Source organism: Anabrus simplex, chromosome 2, assembly GCF_040414725.1.
Source record: "Anabrus simplex isolate iqAnaSimp1 chromosome 2, ASM4041472v1, whole genome shotgun sequence".
Classification (NCBI taxonomy): Eukaryota; Metazoa; Arthropoda; class Insecta; order Orthoptera; family Tettigoniidae; genus Anabrus; species Anabrus simplex.
In genome coordinates, this window is record NC_090266.1 from 170,980,101 (window position 1) to 170,998,182 (window position 18,082).

The following is an 18,082-nucleotide window of genomic DNA, read 5'->3' on the forward strand; positions in this document are numbered from 1 at the left end:
CATGATTTCATCAACACCTTTCTTCCATCTTTTTGTATGTATTTTCAGAACCATTTCACCCCCCGCCCCCATTTTCTGATTATACATTCAAACTTAAAATCCTTTCCCTAAGGATCACTTATTTTTTTACAAGTTGCTGGTACGTCGCACCGACACAGATAGGTCTTATAGAAAGGGCTAGGAGTGGAAAGGAAGCAGCCGTGGCTTTAATTAAGGTACAGCCCCAGCAAGACCAAAACTAGTTTCATCAAATATATGTAACATTTTTAAGATTACAATAAATAGTATTGAATAGGTGGAAACCTTTAGCTTTTATTTTACAGTATATTGCTCTTTAATACAGAATAATATGAAACTTATTACCGACAGAGGTAGTCAGATTTTTTAAGGGAGGGAAAACGGTCCATTTGTCAAGACAGACCATTTTTCAAGACAGTCCATTCATCACTCCGTGTTGTATGATGTTGGCATCAAAAAGATTTGGCAACACATTTGGCGTTTAGCCAAAAAATTCAAAATATTCAGCCACCACAGACACCCAAGAGAGATTCGGTTTACTCTGCCATCTGGTATCCCTAGAGAAAAACGGAACATCAAAATTGACAAGGAAGCAGCCAGATGGCATCAGATTAAAGTCGAACCCACTATCTCCTGAATACTGGATACTGGCTGCACTTATGCGACTACAGCTATTGAGTTTATTATTATTATTATTATTATTATTATTATTATTATTATTATTATTATTATTATTATTATTATTATTATTACATTACACAGGACCACAGACAGTGTGTTTGCAGGATCAGAGTTGTGGTTAATGTATCAATGTATGGGGAAAATAAGACTGCTCTACGTGACTGAACTGCAGAGAAGCAAAAAATAAAATTGCTGCCACACATGGAACTGAAGTCCAGTTATCAAAATTTTTTAGTTCGTCGCAAGTCACACACTTAAGAAGAGAAAATCACATGCCATAATGCTGGTGATCCAGTTGGGGAATTAACAACCGAAAAGCATTAAATCATGAGATCCACTGAAACTAAACAAGGCGTCAATATACTTCATTTAGTGAACAGGCAATAGTAGCACACTGATGAATTGGAGCTTCATCTTGCTGAAGTTGCTTGAGTTGTTGTTCAATCAAGGAAATAATCAGTTTTGCAGCATATCCAGATAGCACATGCCAGTAAACTTAGAAAGCTGGATCAGAAATGTCGTTTGCTGTTCAGTTGCATTTACATAACATGCTGCGTGAGCTACAACAACGGAGACATTCAACAGCATTACTTTGTCAAGTTATTGAAAATTTTACCACAACAGTCTGGCTCCATGACTGAATGGTTAGCATCTTAGCTGTCAATCCTTGGGGCCTCTGCAGCTGAATGGAGGAATTTTAATTTTCAGTCGCTTGGCTCATGAACTGGATGTTTGTGCTAACCCCAACATTCCTGCAACTCATACGTCACATGTCTCAGATCTCCTTCGCCACACAAACACGCTGTTTCCTATACATGGAAGACACCGCCCACACTCATCAGAGGGTCAGCCTTACCAGGGCCGCACAAGGCTAGCAAAAGCCACAGGTAATTATCATAATCATCATGATCTAAAATTTACATTTTCTTGAATTTAAAATAATAATGAAATGTCGTATGGCTTTTAGTGCCGGGATATCCCAAGACGGGTTCAGCTCACCAGGTGCAGGTCTCTCTTTCTATTTGACTCCCGTAGGCGACCTGCACGTCGTGATGAGGATGAAATGATGATGAAGACAACACATACACCCAGCCCCCGTGCCATTGGAATTAACCAATTAAGGTTAAAATCCCCGACCCGGCCAGGAATTGAACCCGGGACCCTCTGAACCGAAGGCCAGTACGCTGACCGTTCAGCCAATGAGTCGGACAATTCAACATGATATTAGATTATGCAAAGAGTAACAGAGAATGAAAAATTTTCAGTTTCTTGTTCAATAATTAGAGTAATTATACAGTTAGACTTCCCTTTTAACAAAATCCAAGAAATTACAAGCTACAGAACTCCAGAAAACGCATATTAAGAACAAAAAGGGAAACTGAGGTAGCATGTGATAATTAAAGATCTATAGAGTCCACAAGTTCAGACCCTTATTTTGAGTAAAACAACATGGCAGAACAGCTTATTAACATGACTATGGACACTAATAAGTGAAGAAAAGGAAATAATGACCACACATATCAATCCTTGGATATAATTTACAGAAGGACACTATATACATTTTAAACAGTTAGTAAAAGGTTCCCATCCCTTTTTATGCAACGAGAAAATATTGATTATACAAGGTCTTTATTTTAAAGCTGTGCAATGTAAGTACACTGCTAGTCTCGCTATGTGCAGCTGCAGTAGTGAAGTAATCTACAGCTGCAGGGTAAAGTAATGTTAATATGCCCGACTGACACAGGAGGTTATCGTATTGAATTCAGTAAGGGTTTAGTGTCGTTGACATTGCTCTGGTGTTAATAATGTTTTTAGTACAGTATTGCTTTAAAGGTGATGTTTGCATTAGAACAACGTTTTTTTCAGTGTGAAATGCTAAGGGACATATTCGTCTGTCAAAGAGTGTCCTTATTTTCATACACAGTTTCCCAGCTGTCTTTTAAATAGGAATATAGTATGTAATATAGTTAAGAACTCCTGCACCATGTTTGTTCCTAAGAAGAAAAAAAGGAAGAAATAAATTACAGTAACATAGGAAAGGCTTAATGAAATAGGAATTCTCTTGGAAAGAAGCCCCTCTAAATCCTTAAATTCCAGTGATTGTTGCATGTGGGAGATGTTGAAAGGAAAAACCTTCACACAAGACAAGAACTACAAGAGATCATTTAGCAAATGATATTGAACACATCACAGGCTAAGATTTGCTGAGTGTCAGCAAGCCTTCTTAGGAGGTGCCAAGAATGTTTATGTGCTGAAGAACCTCATTTTGAGAAACTCCTTTAATGCTAGGGAAGTTTTTAGTCTCTTAGTTTAATCAGAATTAGCTATCCATGACCGAAATTTAAGCCTCATTTTTGCTGATGTGCAGTGCACATCTTGACAGCCAGTGGATAAATGACAATGAGGCAACTTGTCGTGGCTAGAATGGTGCTTCTGTCGCACACTTATCAAATAAGGACCCTGTAATAGCACATATACACAAGGCCCAAGCCTCAGACTGGGGGGAGGGACAAGGAGGCAACCCATATTATTTTTAATTTGTGTTGATAACAACAATAAATGAATTAAAATATGTTTTGTCATTAAAAAATAAAATCAAAAACAATAGCTAAATTAAGCAAAAATTAACTGTTTGATAAGACATGAAAAATGCCCAAAACCCAAAGCAGAACTATGTCAATTTGCCAAGGTAGCCAGCTCAGCCCCAGGACCTTGAAAGAGGCAAGTGAACAATGTCAACAAACAGCTCATACATGTGACAATACTTGTAACACTTACCACTCCACCATTCCTGCCCCTTCCACAACTCTCCAAACCCCTAACCCTACCTAGTTATTCACATATCTCTCTATTGGGATTAACTGACTAGTTCATTTTAACGTGTGTTGAGTTGAGTGGTGGGTGTTAACTTATGACTGTTTAGAAGCTGCTTCTCTTTTTTAACAAAAATTATCTCTGTGCCCTTCATCTTCTTTTGTCCAATACAACAATTAAGAAGAGGTTAAAGATAAAAAGGTTTCTGTCACTAGCAAACTGGTGGCAACGCATGAGTAAATAAACATGAAGGCGAAGGCAATCCTCAATGGCGTAACTTCTTGCAAGTCATTTTGCGCTTTGGTTTTTAAGTTAGCTAGGTAGACATAGACCTAGATCTAAAATTACATACCTTATTAAACCAAATATTCTATTAATCATATAACCTCAAACAATACGACTACCACTTATGGTTGCTTGGTATAAAAAATGTGTAACTCAACTTGACAATACATTTCATTAAAAAATGTAAAGGCCTACCAGTAATTGATACAAAGATAAGTGGGTCTAATTTGGAACCTTTAATTTTTAAATAGATTAAATAAATAAATGTGCCATACATTGAAATTCTATTGTGTCTCCGATTAATACTGATGATAAGTGAACTACCCTTTCATTATAGATTTCACTAATATCACAGTGATATGTATTACAGACATAACAGATGCTCAACAAACAAAAAGAAAAAATTACAATGTTCTAAAAAAAAAGCTGTATATTATTTCAAGTTGGTTGAAAAACAAGCTTTTGCTTCCAATTCACCTACATAATGCGGGGCTCATTCTGACCCACCTAATGGATCAGTGGTTGATTCCGGCCCATCTACAGGATCAAGGCTGTAGTTGTTTCAGAGACACAAGTGGGCAAAGCAGATTGGTTTGAAATAAAAAATAGACTGAGCCAGGGAAGTAGATATCACTGATATCACTGTAGCAGGAAAAGCAGCATATGGAGGTATAAGAATGAACACACTGCAATTTGCAGAAAATACTGTGATGAACTGATTAAGCTTAATACAAGTAAATAGGGAACTGAAGAATGGAGAATAAGAATAAGAATCAGTGTAGAGAAGGGTAAAAGCAAAGGTGATAACAGGAGGAAAGAGAAAGAACTGGAACAGGAGAAATCAAGAGCAAGAATATTGAAACTTTGTTGATCTCCAAGTAGGTACATAGGAAGTGAATTAATGTAGAATACACGATCAAACAGTGAAATCAGCAGAGGAATTACAGTGGTTCCAATCACAGAGTACAAAATCTACTTATAAAATAATCTTTCCGTCAGTACTTTTTGAAAAATAACCTGATACCTGGCTTTTATAATGGATGTAATGGCCAAGATCAGCTTCAGTTTAATGCTTGATGACTGATGATTGTTGTTTAAAGGGGCCTAACATCTAGGTCATCGGCCCCTAATGGTACGAAATGAGATGAAATGAAATGACAAAATTAAAAAATCCAAAATCCTCCACCGACCACAATTCAAAACAAGAGGACAAAGAATGAATGGATGGATGGATGGATGGATGGATGGATGGATGGATGGATGGATGGATGGATGGATGGATGGATGGATGGATGGATGGATGGATGGATGGATATGAATTTAAAACGATCAGTTGAACCAACCTACAGTGCCTCACATGCACAGAAGCTGGCGTAAAACAATAGTATTACTGACCAAGGGACTGCGTCTATGGCACGATACTGAATCGATGATGCTTGTAGTCGAAAGGAGTCCAAAATCCAAGTCATCGGCCCCTCATAATGGTACTTATCGCTAGAAAAGTAGAACCAAGGTATTTGTCATGTTGCGGTACTAATCAAGAGTAGTGTAGACTCACGGAATTCCACACATTATGGTACTACTCACAGGTAATGAAATTCGCAAATGTATTACAGACTGTGTTTTGCACACTGCAGTGCCATTGACAGGCAACACAAACCTATGGTGTTCATCACCTAAGTGTACTAACCACAGGGAATCGTACTATCCCGTGGTGTTTCTCATATAGTGGGTAATAATCATAGGCAAGCCAGAACCATAGATTCCGTCATTCCATGATGTCGCTCATATAGTGCTACTAATCACAAGTACTGTAAAAGCTGTCGTGCTCTCGTTTGCTACTAATCACAAACCTATTTGGAATCTAACCAACAATAAGAACATGAACGTTTTATACAATACTTCACACATCAACAAGACCAGCAGTTTTTTAAAATCAGGAGTTTATAGGATCAAATGTACCACCTGTAAAAAAACCTACATCGGGCAAACCGGGAGAAACTTCATTATCAGATACCACGAGCACACTAACGCAATAAAATACAACAGGTTTTCAGCCATCGGCCAACACATGCAAGATTATAACCATAATTTCACCAATATTGAACAAGACATGGACATCCTCGTATTAGCAAACAAGGGCCCTTTACTCAACATAATGGAAAATTACTACATACACCTAGACCAATACTTTAATGCCAGTCACAATCTCAATGAAATCTCAGAGAAACCCAACATACTCTTCGATCTATTTATCACTTTCCTCAGAAACAATAATGCAGCCAACCTAAACTCAATCCTAAATTTAATCAAAGGTACTTTTCCAAGACAATTACACTTTCTCCTGCACCCTTCAGCCCCACCTTAAGCCCTCTTCCTAAGCCATATTTCATTTCAATACAAGAACTTACTGATTTCCATGATTATAATTTTTACAACACCCCATTTATACTTTATTCTTTGTTAAAAACCTCTTAGTATGTATATTCCTTGTATTATTAACTATTACCATAACATCTCATTTCACTTGTTATTCTTTAAAATAACATTGTCTTAGGATTTCGCCACAAATGATCTTTGGTCCAATACGGCTGATGATGACCCCTAGATGGGTCGAAACTAGTACCTTGTAATTTGTAATTTTGTGAATATATTGTAGTTTTGAAAAGGTGGAAACGTTTACGTTGTTATTATTATCACTTATATATTATAGTGGTACTATGCGCAAGGAATGCGACCCATGGTGTTCCCTGCATGGTGGTACTAATCACAAGGAGTTTCATGGTTCTAATATAATCATCCCTTGGTCGCCCTTTTTAGTCGTCTCTTACGACAGGCAGGGGATACCGTGGGTGTATTCTTCGTCTGTGTCCCCCACCCACAGTGGGGTTGTGCGTTTGGTCCGCGAGAGGTATTTTATTGCCCTCAAGTCCGCCGGCAAGCCAGTTAGAACCCCCCTATCCGCCACCTGGGACGTGCCACATGGGAGTATCACCTCTCCCCCTGCTACGCCAGCATAGTAGGTTCGTGTAGTTTAATGCTTGTCTCTTACAGTATCACCAGGAAGTGACTGGGTGGAATTTCATTAAAGATGATATGGGTTAAGGATATCTCGATTCCTGGCCATGTGATCTAGAGGTAGCGAGCCTGCCTCTTATCTAGAAGCCCCGAGTTTGATTACTGGCTAGGTCAGGGTTTGTTTTTTTACCTGGATGTGAGGGCTGGTTTAATGTCCACTCAGACTACATGAAAACAAATGAGAAGTTATCTAATGGTGAGATAGCAGCCCCAGTCTAGAAAGCCAAGAATAACAGCCTAGAGTATTTTTCACACTGACCATGCATCACCTTGTAATCTGCAGGACTTTGGGCTGAGCAGCAGTCACTTAGTAGGCCAAGGCCCATCAGGGCTGTAATGTGATGGAGAGGTTGGATGGTAAGGGCATTTTGATTTTTAGCTACTCATTTTGCAATTCATATGAAAGGGAAATTGATACGAAGGCCTGGAAGAAAAAAGTGAGAGAGAACAAAATCTGATAATAACTCCCAATCCAAACAATATGTATTACTAAGCTGATAGTAAATAATATTTCCCATTATCTACCTTGTATGCAATCTTTTGATATTACAAATAACTACAAGGTCTCTCATATAAACGAACACTGAACACATAGTGTTTGTAATCTGAGCTACGGCAGCTGTCTCAGCCGAACTTATGTCGTGCATGGCCGCCCTGCTTTAAGGGTGTATGTAATCTTATGTGGAATCTTACCTTATAAAAGATGCTGGAAGTGTCGTCCTTCCTGGGTTATACAGGCAATGTATCCGGTAATCACATTCTGGCCGACGCGAGTGAGTTCTCCCACTGTAATGTTTCTGATTTCATTTGTAATGTTTTCTTTCAGTTCCTCCAAACTTTTTCTTTCAGTTTTCCCCACAAGTAAAAACTACACACTGTTAGATCTGGAGAATGAGGGGGAAATAGACCAGCACTGATCACTATCTGCAAACACTTCCGAGATTGTAAGAAGGGTATCTCCTGCTGTATGAGCAGGGGCTGAATATTGCTGAAACCACCCACGTAATATTTCTTCTTCCGTTAACTGACGGAAAAACGGTATCAAAATGTCATCTTGGTACCTCTCTGCATTTACTGTCATCTTAAAAAAACAGAACCAATTATTCGTCTTGCACTAACAGCACACCAAACACCAATCTTCCTATCATAATGAGGGACTTCATAAACACCACTAGGATTTTCTGCACACCGATAACGAGAGTTACGACTGTTCACACGACTATTAAGAAGAAACCAGAGCTTTTACATACAAAAATACGGCGTTGCAATGATAACTGTCTCACCATGTTAACAGCTGAGATTCAGACTGTTGACTGATGCTTGCTAGGTCAAACACGTGCAGGTTGCTTGCAAGGTCAAGAACTATGCACGCGCCTCCCATACTGCAGCTGCCATAGTGCAGGGTACAAACACCGTGCATTCAGTCTGGGTTTATATGAGAGACCCTGTAAATGACATGCCTCTGTGCTGGCCAAGATGCACAAGAAGGGGAGAGATAAGTGAGGGTCAGCGGAAGTGTCTTCCTGCCCGAGACATTCTGATCTTGGAGTTTGTTGTATACGGTCGTATCCAACTAGGCGAGCACGACCCTTTCTACTGCCAGGTTTAAACTCGGCAAAGGGCGTTTCTCTTATGACCAGCTCTATGCTGTCTGTTTCAGGGCAGATCGACTGTCTCACTTTACAATCACACCTCTGACTTCAGCCAGGATGAAACCTACCATCATGGGAACGATACGGACGCTATAAACTGTAATGTTATGTTTAAAACTAAGACACCTCATTATCTTAGTTTACAACTCCAAGCAGTGAATTTCATGATTTATATATGATAAATGGAATAAAGTGAAAACAAGTTATTTCCTGGAAGAAATATGTGGTAACACACTGTTGGTCACAGAAAGACCCGTACAAAATCTTGGTTTCCTTTTTCTTAAAAGATAATCAGATATCTACAATGCCTATTTCCAGAAATTGGGGGTGTCATATAGCCATCATTACAAATGACAACTTTGTTTGTCACTAATAATGACTATATGAAATGAGGCAGTTCTCCAAGAATTTGCAAGTATAGACCCTGCTCAGACACTATTGTCGCGGCCACGAAATTAGGCGGGTCAGAGAAATTACGCTGTTGCCAAGGTTATGTAGCAACTGGCGAAGAAATGTCTAACTGAACACATCATTTCGGAGCTCGAGGCAAGTTGTTCTCTCTCAAGCTCCTGATGTTACTTCATACAATGTTTCAAAACAAATTATACTACAAGCTTCAGAAAAGACTGCAGATTCCAGTGGTATAACTATTTTCCATATAAACCACTTTAAATAATTATGAAAAATAAAATCTTGAATGAGTAAGTTTAAATCCGTAGAATCATGTATTGAAAATATCAGTAAGCAGCCAAGTTGTTATTTCTTCAGCCAATAAAATTTTGTCTGTGGGAAAAATGTAAAAAATCGCCTGACTTATATTTTTTATCTGAAACATATTTCCGTGAGTCTTGTAATTTTCCTGGAAAATGGCCCGGAAAGCGATCATGTAAATGTCGCAAGCTGAGGCAGTTCGGGGCGCGCGCACCAGCACAGGCTGCACGACCTCGTAAATACTTTCGGATTACATATTAATCGGTATCAGTTTTATTACATTATAACTTTAAATATTTGAATACTGTATATTGTACCGAGTAATATAGAAAAAGGACTACTTTAAATAATAGGTTTACATAAATTTACAATGAAGTAAGAATCGGTTTCTGGCTTCAAGGCAGTCTTAGTCACTGTCATCACTCATCTCACTATCTGTTGAGTCGTCTTTTACACTGATGATGAATGGCTCCATTCTTTCGTCCCTTACTATTTCCTTGGCCCAATCATCTGTTTGAACATTTTCCGTGCGATTGAAGCACTTTTCCCAATCTGCAGCAGTCACACGGTCGATGGCTTCTAACATGAGTTTTTCTACGCCCTTTATTTTGAGTGTCTTGTTCCTCTCTGCCACTTCTCTCTTGACTTCAGCCCAAATCAATTCACATTCACTATCCATCTTTAACTGCACTTACGATTCAAGCTCAACAGCTGCTTGACAGGGAATGACTCGGGTAAGGTGGCCTGGAGCGGATGAGCCTCAGTTTGACAGCACTGCACGATCGGCGTTGCCAATCCGTGCCTGGGGGTAAGCGACTCTCGACCATCTGTCGCTTCGCCATTCCCATATCTGATGACAGCGCAGTTTTCCTCACCCGCCTAATTTGGTGGCCGCGACAATAGTTGGTATGGGACTGCCACGTAGTGCAATTTGCACCGAACATGGAATCTATATAACAAATTGTTCAAATGGGGTAAGGTTTCCTCACCCCAGTGTAACTGTGACACCAAGATCCAGACCATACAGCACACTGTGAGAGACTGCCAGCAGAAGGCCTATCAGGGAAATCCTAGTGATTTCTATGCTGCCACACAAACAGCACTTGCATGGATAGAGGACAGAATATTAAAATCTAGTATTGGTTTTAATATGTACATGTGTAAATAAATAAGTTTAGTATTATCAGCCATATAAGAAACAAACAAATAAATAAATAAATAAATAAATAAATAAATAAATAAATAAATAAATAAATAAATAAATAAATAAATAAATAAATAAATAAATAAATAAATAAATAGATGATGATGATGATGATGATGTTTATTGTTTAAAGGGGCCTAACAGCTAGGTCATCAGCCCCTAATGTTACGAGGTGAACAAAATGAAAATTTAAACTTCAAAATGTATCCACTAACGAGAATCTAAAACAAATGATCATGAAAAAATAATCATGAAAAATAAATTCAGTGGATCCAATCCACAATGCCTTCATTACTGGGTTGATGCTCATTATCTAAAGGGGTCCAAAATCCAGATCACCGGCCCCTCATAATCGCACTAATCACTGGTAAAGCAGAACCACAGTGTTCCTCCTATAGTGGTACTAATCACAGGTAATGTAGACACATTGTGTTTCTTGCATTGTGGTACTAATCACAGTACCTATGGTATGTCACACACAATGGCACCACTCACAGATAACACAAACCTTTGGCATTTCATACATAAGGGTACTACAAACAAGCAACGTAGACCTGTGGTGTTCCTCACATAATGGTACTACTACTCTCAGGTAATGCAGACCCATGGTTTTACTCACATAGTGGTACTAATCACGGGTGGCAGCCAAACCCATTGAGTTTCTCACTTAGTGGCACTAATCACAGGCAAAATAGAGCCAGTGTGCTTCTCATAAAGTGGTACTACTTACAGGTAACGCAGATCCATTCTGAACACCGTGGAACCGACTGGTGAAATAAACACGATGGACATTATCACAAACAACGCCCACACCCATAGTGTTTATCGCATAATGGTACTGCTCCTATGTAATATAGACCCATGGTTTCCTCGCAAGGTGGTACTACTGTAGTCGCAAGCAACGTCGACCCACGGTATTCCGCACGTAATGGTAATAATCACAAGTATTCTCATGGTTCTAATTTCATCATCCCTTGGTCACCCCTTTCAGTTGCCTCTTATGACAGGTAGGGGATACTGTGGGTGTATTCTTCATCTGTGTCCCCCACCCACAGGGGGTAAAAATAAATAAATAAATAAATAAATGAATAAATAAATAATAATCTTAAAGCAATTTAAAAATATTCTCGTCTAGGATGCCAAAAATGATAGTATGTAACAACGGAACAAGCACTCTACTATAAAAAGTAACGACTGATGGGACGAACGTGTTATTTTATTTCTATGAATTATCTAGCAACAAATACAGCCACCTAAAATATTTTTATCATGTCAAAAGACTTATTTTGTAATTTATTCACACACATTAATAAATAATAGAAGTTATGTTGCATTTCACAAGGATTCATGCAGTAATGTGGAGAGAAATATAATAGTAAATTTAAAGTTGCCTTCACTTACTTAAAAATCATAGATCTCACTGGATAATATATATTTTCCATTTCCTGATTTAGAATTTAGTTTCAACAGCAAATTTATATTTTGCACAGAGGCATCCAATGACCAAACATTATTCATGGCTAAATGCTTCTCTGGCAATGCTGATTGCTGTTTAAGGGTCAAAATATGCTTCAATTTTAAGTCATTCCTACAGAAATGCTCTCGGTTTTCAAATGTAAACCAGAGACTGTCTTTTGGTTTTAACAAATTTACTCAGTTTAATCTTAGATCCAGAAGGAGATAGGCACTAACACAACAACACGCCCCAACATTAACATTTTCCCCATTAATACAGATTCCATTGCCATTTATGCTGACACAAGCTACAGGTATCTGTCGATGATACCCATCTACCTATCCAGCCATCAATCCATCCATCCATCCATCCATCCATGCTAAAGGCCAATGATACTTCACTCAAGCTCCTGTTACATAAAATTATTCATATAGACTCTTCTTAATTTTGTCCACGTATCAAATGCTCAGTAAAATGTCCAGTCACAGTTCTATTATGGAACTTATTTCTTTATTACTGAATAAAATTTTCAACCAGGAATAAAAACACATTTGAATATATCTACAGCATGAATATTACTCAAACATGATACTGAATTTGCAAATGATACTTGAGGAAAATGACATAAAAAATAATGTGTAAATTCTAAACCGTATTTTTCCCAATGATTGAGTCCATTTCCTTATTGATATCATGTTATCATAAACTGTTAAAAGTCCTTAGACTCTTTCAGTCAATTTGCATATACCAAATGCATACTCAACAGCCATCTCTCATAACAATGACAATCACAATTAAATTAAAATGCAGAGAAATATTCTGTTTAACTAACCATTAAATTATAAAAAATTCAGTATTCAATCGTTACTTAAGTCAAATGGAGAATGTCTTTGGTTCAACTGAAAATTTTAAAACATGCAACATAATAATGAAAAACAAAATAGGACTACTGCATTATGCCATGTGCCAACCAGTGCAGGAAAAAAAAAAAAAGGTAGCATTGCTTATAATTCAGTGTTCTCAACATAAACAAACAATCACTACATCTACTTCAGTCCAGATGTTTGTCATATCTTTACTTGATAAAAAAAAAAGAGTAGCTGTTTTCAAAAGTGTAAAATAATTCATTATAATCTGAAGAACCATACTAGTATTCTTACATATTAACAATGATCCAGCCTGCACACAGTAAAGCCAGCCAACTACTGTCTTCTATATTTCACTGTTGGATTACACACCGATGCGCAGCTGTCTATTTTTAACACTGAGTCAGAGTTGCACCCACAGTAGAAACTATATTGCCACTGAATTTTTACATTTGAAACCCTTCCAAATCAAACAAACAGATTTTAGGCGTGGCCATAGATACATTTAAATGACTGAGGAACAACCGGATGGTTTCTTTATACTCTCCATATCATATAAGAATCATATCAATTAGAATACTGCTTGCTGTATAAGAGAGAGATGGTTACAGAGGACGACTCCAATAAGGCACTCTGCCAAATATTATTTATAAGATGAAAAGACACTATAAGTAGCACAAGAAATGACATTTGATACATTCAATAATTCTGTCTTTCAGCAACTAACCTTTAAATCTCTTGTTTCCTTCACAGGTTTACCATTATGACTCCAGGACAACTCAGGTGCTGGGAGACCAGTAACTTCACATTCAAGTTTTATCTTTTGGCCAGCTCGAGCCATAACATTTGACAGTGGTATGATGAAAGATGGAGCTTCTGTTGGCTCCAAGGCTGCAAATGAAAAATTATATCAATAGTCAGCGATGGTGGTAGTGATTGTTATTTTAAAGGGAAGTGTAACTAGGAAATCATCCCTTTAAGCATCAAAAACCCAGGGATCTGAAAATATTTTAAACAACTAGCATATCAGCTACAAAAATGCAGTATAAATATTTTAGAAACATATGAGACAATAATTTGTGTATTAGAGAATTCTATGTGCACATAATAAAGTTGTAAAATAATTTTATCACAATCTTGATTTTTAAGAAAAGAAAAATACCACATATTTAACAGATTTATGAATAAATAACTTTTATTAGAATCACATAGAGCCACAATTACCTAAATTATATATAGTACATATATCTTCATATTTTTCTTTCCCTGCATTTATTTGGCTTTCCTTTTGTCCTATATTTCCTATATCAAGATAATACTTTGGGTGCCAATATGCAAATTGTTATGATATTCTTTGGATGCCACAGTAAGGAAATAGTAAATAAGTTTCCCTTAAGTTATGAAAAACATGTCTATGATATAAAATGGTGCATACAGGGTGCAGCAGAAATAACACTCTAATATCAAATGCAAACAACAAAGCAATGCTAGAAGCAATTCAGAAATTTATTTTGCAGTTTGACAGAGCAATGCATGCTATTTACTTCACATTCACATATACCATCACTTGGTTTTGAATATGATATACTCCAAATACTGACCATCCTTTTTTATGCAAGACTAAGTCTCTTCCTGAAGTTCTTTTTCCTGTACTGCCAGACTAAGTGGTTCAAACGGTTGAGACACTGGCCTTCTGACCCCAACTTGGCAGGTTCTAACCAGGTTCAGTGCGGTGGTATTTGAAAGCACTCAAAAACGTCAGCCTCATATGAGTAGATTTAATGGCATGTAAATGAACTCCTCTAGGACTAAATTCCAGCACCTTAGTGTCTCCAAAAAACCATAAAAGTTGTTAGTGAAATGTAAAAACCAATAAATTTTAATTTTTTTCCTTTTTTTTTTTTTTTTTTTTTTTTGACTCGCTTCCTTATTATCCTATACTTCCCATGTGATGACTGAAGATCTGTCACGATGACCCCACAATGTGTGTTGATGCCTGCTCTCCTGATGAAGAACCCATTCAGCAAAACGTCTTTATATTGAACTATTTGTATGGTGACTATTCAAAGATGATATGACATGTCTGTGAGTGGTAACCAGTGATGTCCTAGCTTGTCGAATGAGACATTCCTTTCCCCTAAACAGCTTGCCAATGTCTTCCAACTTGTGTATATTCCATCACATTCTCTCTGCCCCAACATCATCTCACAATGGTCCAACTGGTGGCCAGTTTGGGAAAATGACCAGCTTGTCCCTTCTGTCCTCTCTCAAATTCTCCTAGTTTTTGAATGTGCTTTTGCTGCAGTGGTGACTCCTGACTTCTGGTTTAGGGGATGTAACCCAAAGAAATTGCAAACATCAATGCATTTTTCACGAGAAAACAACAAATAAGGCTAACAGAAAAGTTTATTTAAGATCTCATATACACTAATCCAATGGTCTGTTTCATAAATATTTCTGTTAAAATGATGAACAAACAACTTACGACTTTAGTTGTGTAGTTACATTCAGAGTTGGAAGCGGTTGTTCTTCATTTATAATTCTGCTTTTCTCCATAAAAGAAATTATACTAAATGGTTCTCTTAACAATAGTTCAATTATATAATAGAATTCAATTCAGATTGCGCAGTAGAAACGGGTGACCCTGGCACTCCTACATCCATGCCTACTGAACTACTCTCTGATTGGTGTGATATCATTTCAAAATTGCATCATTCCCACATTTTCTTTGTTTGATATTTACTCTACAAACACATGAAACTGAATCATTTATATTACAACAATGTACATTTGTAATGTATCATCATTTATAGCACAAGAAAAGAACCACTCACTAGCAAGAACTCCAGTATTTCACGAAATAACAAATAAATCCCGGCCACGCGCAATCACTTACAGTACAGGGTTCCACCTTGTACCACCCTCTTGACGGATGAGGCTGTTCGTTCCGCATTTCAACCCCACAAAAGAGATCAACAAACAACAAGGGTTGAATGCTGGTGGTGCCATCGCAGGTGTAGATCGGCAATTAACAGCAGTCACTAGCCGGCGACACTCGTTTCATCCACCTTTGAGTATCGATAGCTGTGAGTTTGAATTTTATATAAATAACGTCCAATAAAATATGAAAAACTAATCTTTATTTTTTGTTGAAAATACAACACATCAATCGCATGTAAGGGAAATTTGCCACTGTTTTGCAGCCTTTACCTACAGTACCTACACTATGTAAGATCACACTGTTACGACTACCTTCTCTGGTGTCTCAGAGCCACTTATAGCAACTCGTGCTAAAAGAACACTAATGCCGCTGGTGGCAATTCTACACAAGCCAAAATGGAATCAGTGACACAACTACTTATAGTGATACTGTCTTCCAAATTTCTCAATATTTTACCATTCTGTCTAAGTGTACAATTTTTTCTTTCTTGGAAGCAAGTGTATTTTAGTCTTTATTAATATACTTGCATTGTACATGGACAAACATCCAAAAATAAATTAGAGTTTCCGACAGCAATTATTTAAAAATGTTCAAGAGAGCATTCATATACGTTGCAAAGTAATAACTATAAACGAAAAGCAAAAGGAACTAAATGGTATGAAATTACAAACAAACAAACAAAATCAATATTAATGGCTCAGAGATTAAATCTGTAGATCAGTATTAATGGAATCAAAACATTTAAATTCTACCTAGTTTGTAAATTTTGTTTTCTCATATAAAATATAATATTAGAAGAAAATGCAAAAATAAGACGTATTTTTCTTGGACATGCATAAATTATGATAAAATATCTTTTTTTTTTGCATGACAGTCTAAGACAGTCACAGATAGTAGCACAGCTTAGCCTACACAAAAATATGAAGACTGCCAGATAAATGTATAACAATGAGCAATCCACTTCAAAGTTTTCAAGTAACCGCTTAGTAAATAATTGCTGAGATGTCCTTTACTTCAACTACATTCTCATCTGATTAATCACTGCTTCCTATGTGCACACATCTCTTTACATTGTTGTGCAAGACTATTCTATTAACAGAATAGTGAAACACATCTGTTTTCCTGGCTCAGATAGCAATTGTGTTTCATGACTGAATTTAGCCAAGTGAGCTGTTGGATGATTATAAGCTCTGACCAAGATCCCAAGAACTGCCTCTGTAATGCAAAGGCACGTCTACAATAATGAACATAAAAAAGCGAAAAGTACTCATGAATGACCACTGTATGTTTAAAGGAAATCACTCCTTTATGACAAAAAATAATTTATGCTGGGGCTGTACATTAATTAAGGCCATGGCCGCTTCCTTCCCACTCCTAGCCCTTTCCTGCCCCATCATCACCATAAGATTTACTTGTACTGGTGCGACGTAAAGCAATTTGAAAAAAATGTGCTCAAAAGAACGATAGGTATTACTTATTTTTCCAACATATGAACCAAGTACCTTGAGATATTTCTCCCATCATGACACGAAGTCGAATACTCTCAAAACTAATGTTGCCACTAACAGAACTCCATTCCCTGGGAGTATAGTCTCCTGCACATGACTGATTTCACTTCTTCGTATAGACTAAAGCATCGACCTCCTAGGAATTTCTTCTCTGGCTCAGAAAGGTGAAAGCCAGATGGTGCAAGGTCTTGACTGTTTTATGCTTGACCATCTGCCATCTGACTTTCATTCTGTATGTTTTTGTTTTGTTTTTTCAACTCATTAAATATTCTACTTCAAAAAGTTATGCAATACTTATTTAACTGCCCTTGCATTAGAGAAAATGCCAGAATCTCGAACAATTTTTCCTAGGAGAGAACTGAAGCTTTTAACTCCATTCAATTTCACATTTTATAAATCCCTATTTTAATCACTCTGAATGAGAGAAAAAAAAATTCATTACATACTAGTAGTGCCTATGTTTCCTCCTGCATTGAGTTCAGACTTAATTAGTAATCAGATGTTAATACTGTTGGTAACAGTAGTGATGAGTCCAACAGTAAATTACTTCTGATCACCCTCGCTGTTACATTATTTATCTCTCTCCTCAGTTCTAAATCAGAGTGTCCATTACATTACTTGTTCCAGAAGCTGCACTTCCACCACATTAAGAAGTGTATTATATTTTATGGGTCCCAGACATACATTTCCTTTGACTTGCTCCCTTATTTTCTTTCACTGCCTCTGCCTGCTGCATTAACAAACTTTCTCTCACAGAATGAAAAATTATAGCGATTGTTAGACTTGCACCATTAATGGATACAAATAATGATTTTCACCCTAAACCATCCATCTGTAATGAACTCAACATGCGAGTGCTCCAGGCCAC

The 18,082-nt window shown here is 37.3% G+C and overlaps 1 protein-coding gene across 2 annotated transcripts in view; it reads right to left on the minus strand.

Annotated features, from left to right (window-relative positions):
• LOC136863973 (titin) overlaps positions 1-18,082 on the minus strand; it is a 982,878-nt gene that overhangs the window by 127,829 nt on the left and 836,967 nt on the right. For both annotated transcript variants that reach the window (XM_067140442.2, XM_067140441.2), the window contains one exon: positions 13,493-13,656. In XM_067140442.2, the coding sequence (XP_066996543.2) occupies positions 13,493-13,656 (164 nt within the window). The remainder of the gene's footprint in view (positions 1-13,492; positions 13,657-18,082) is intronic.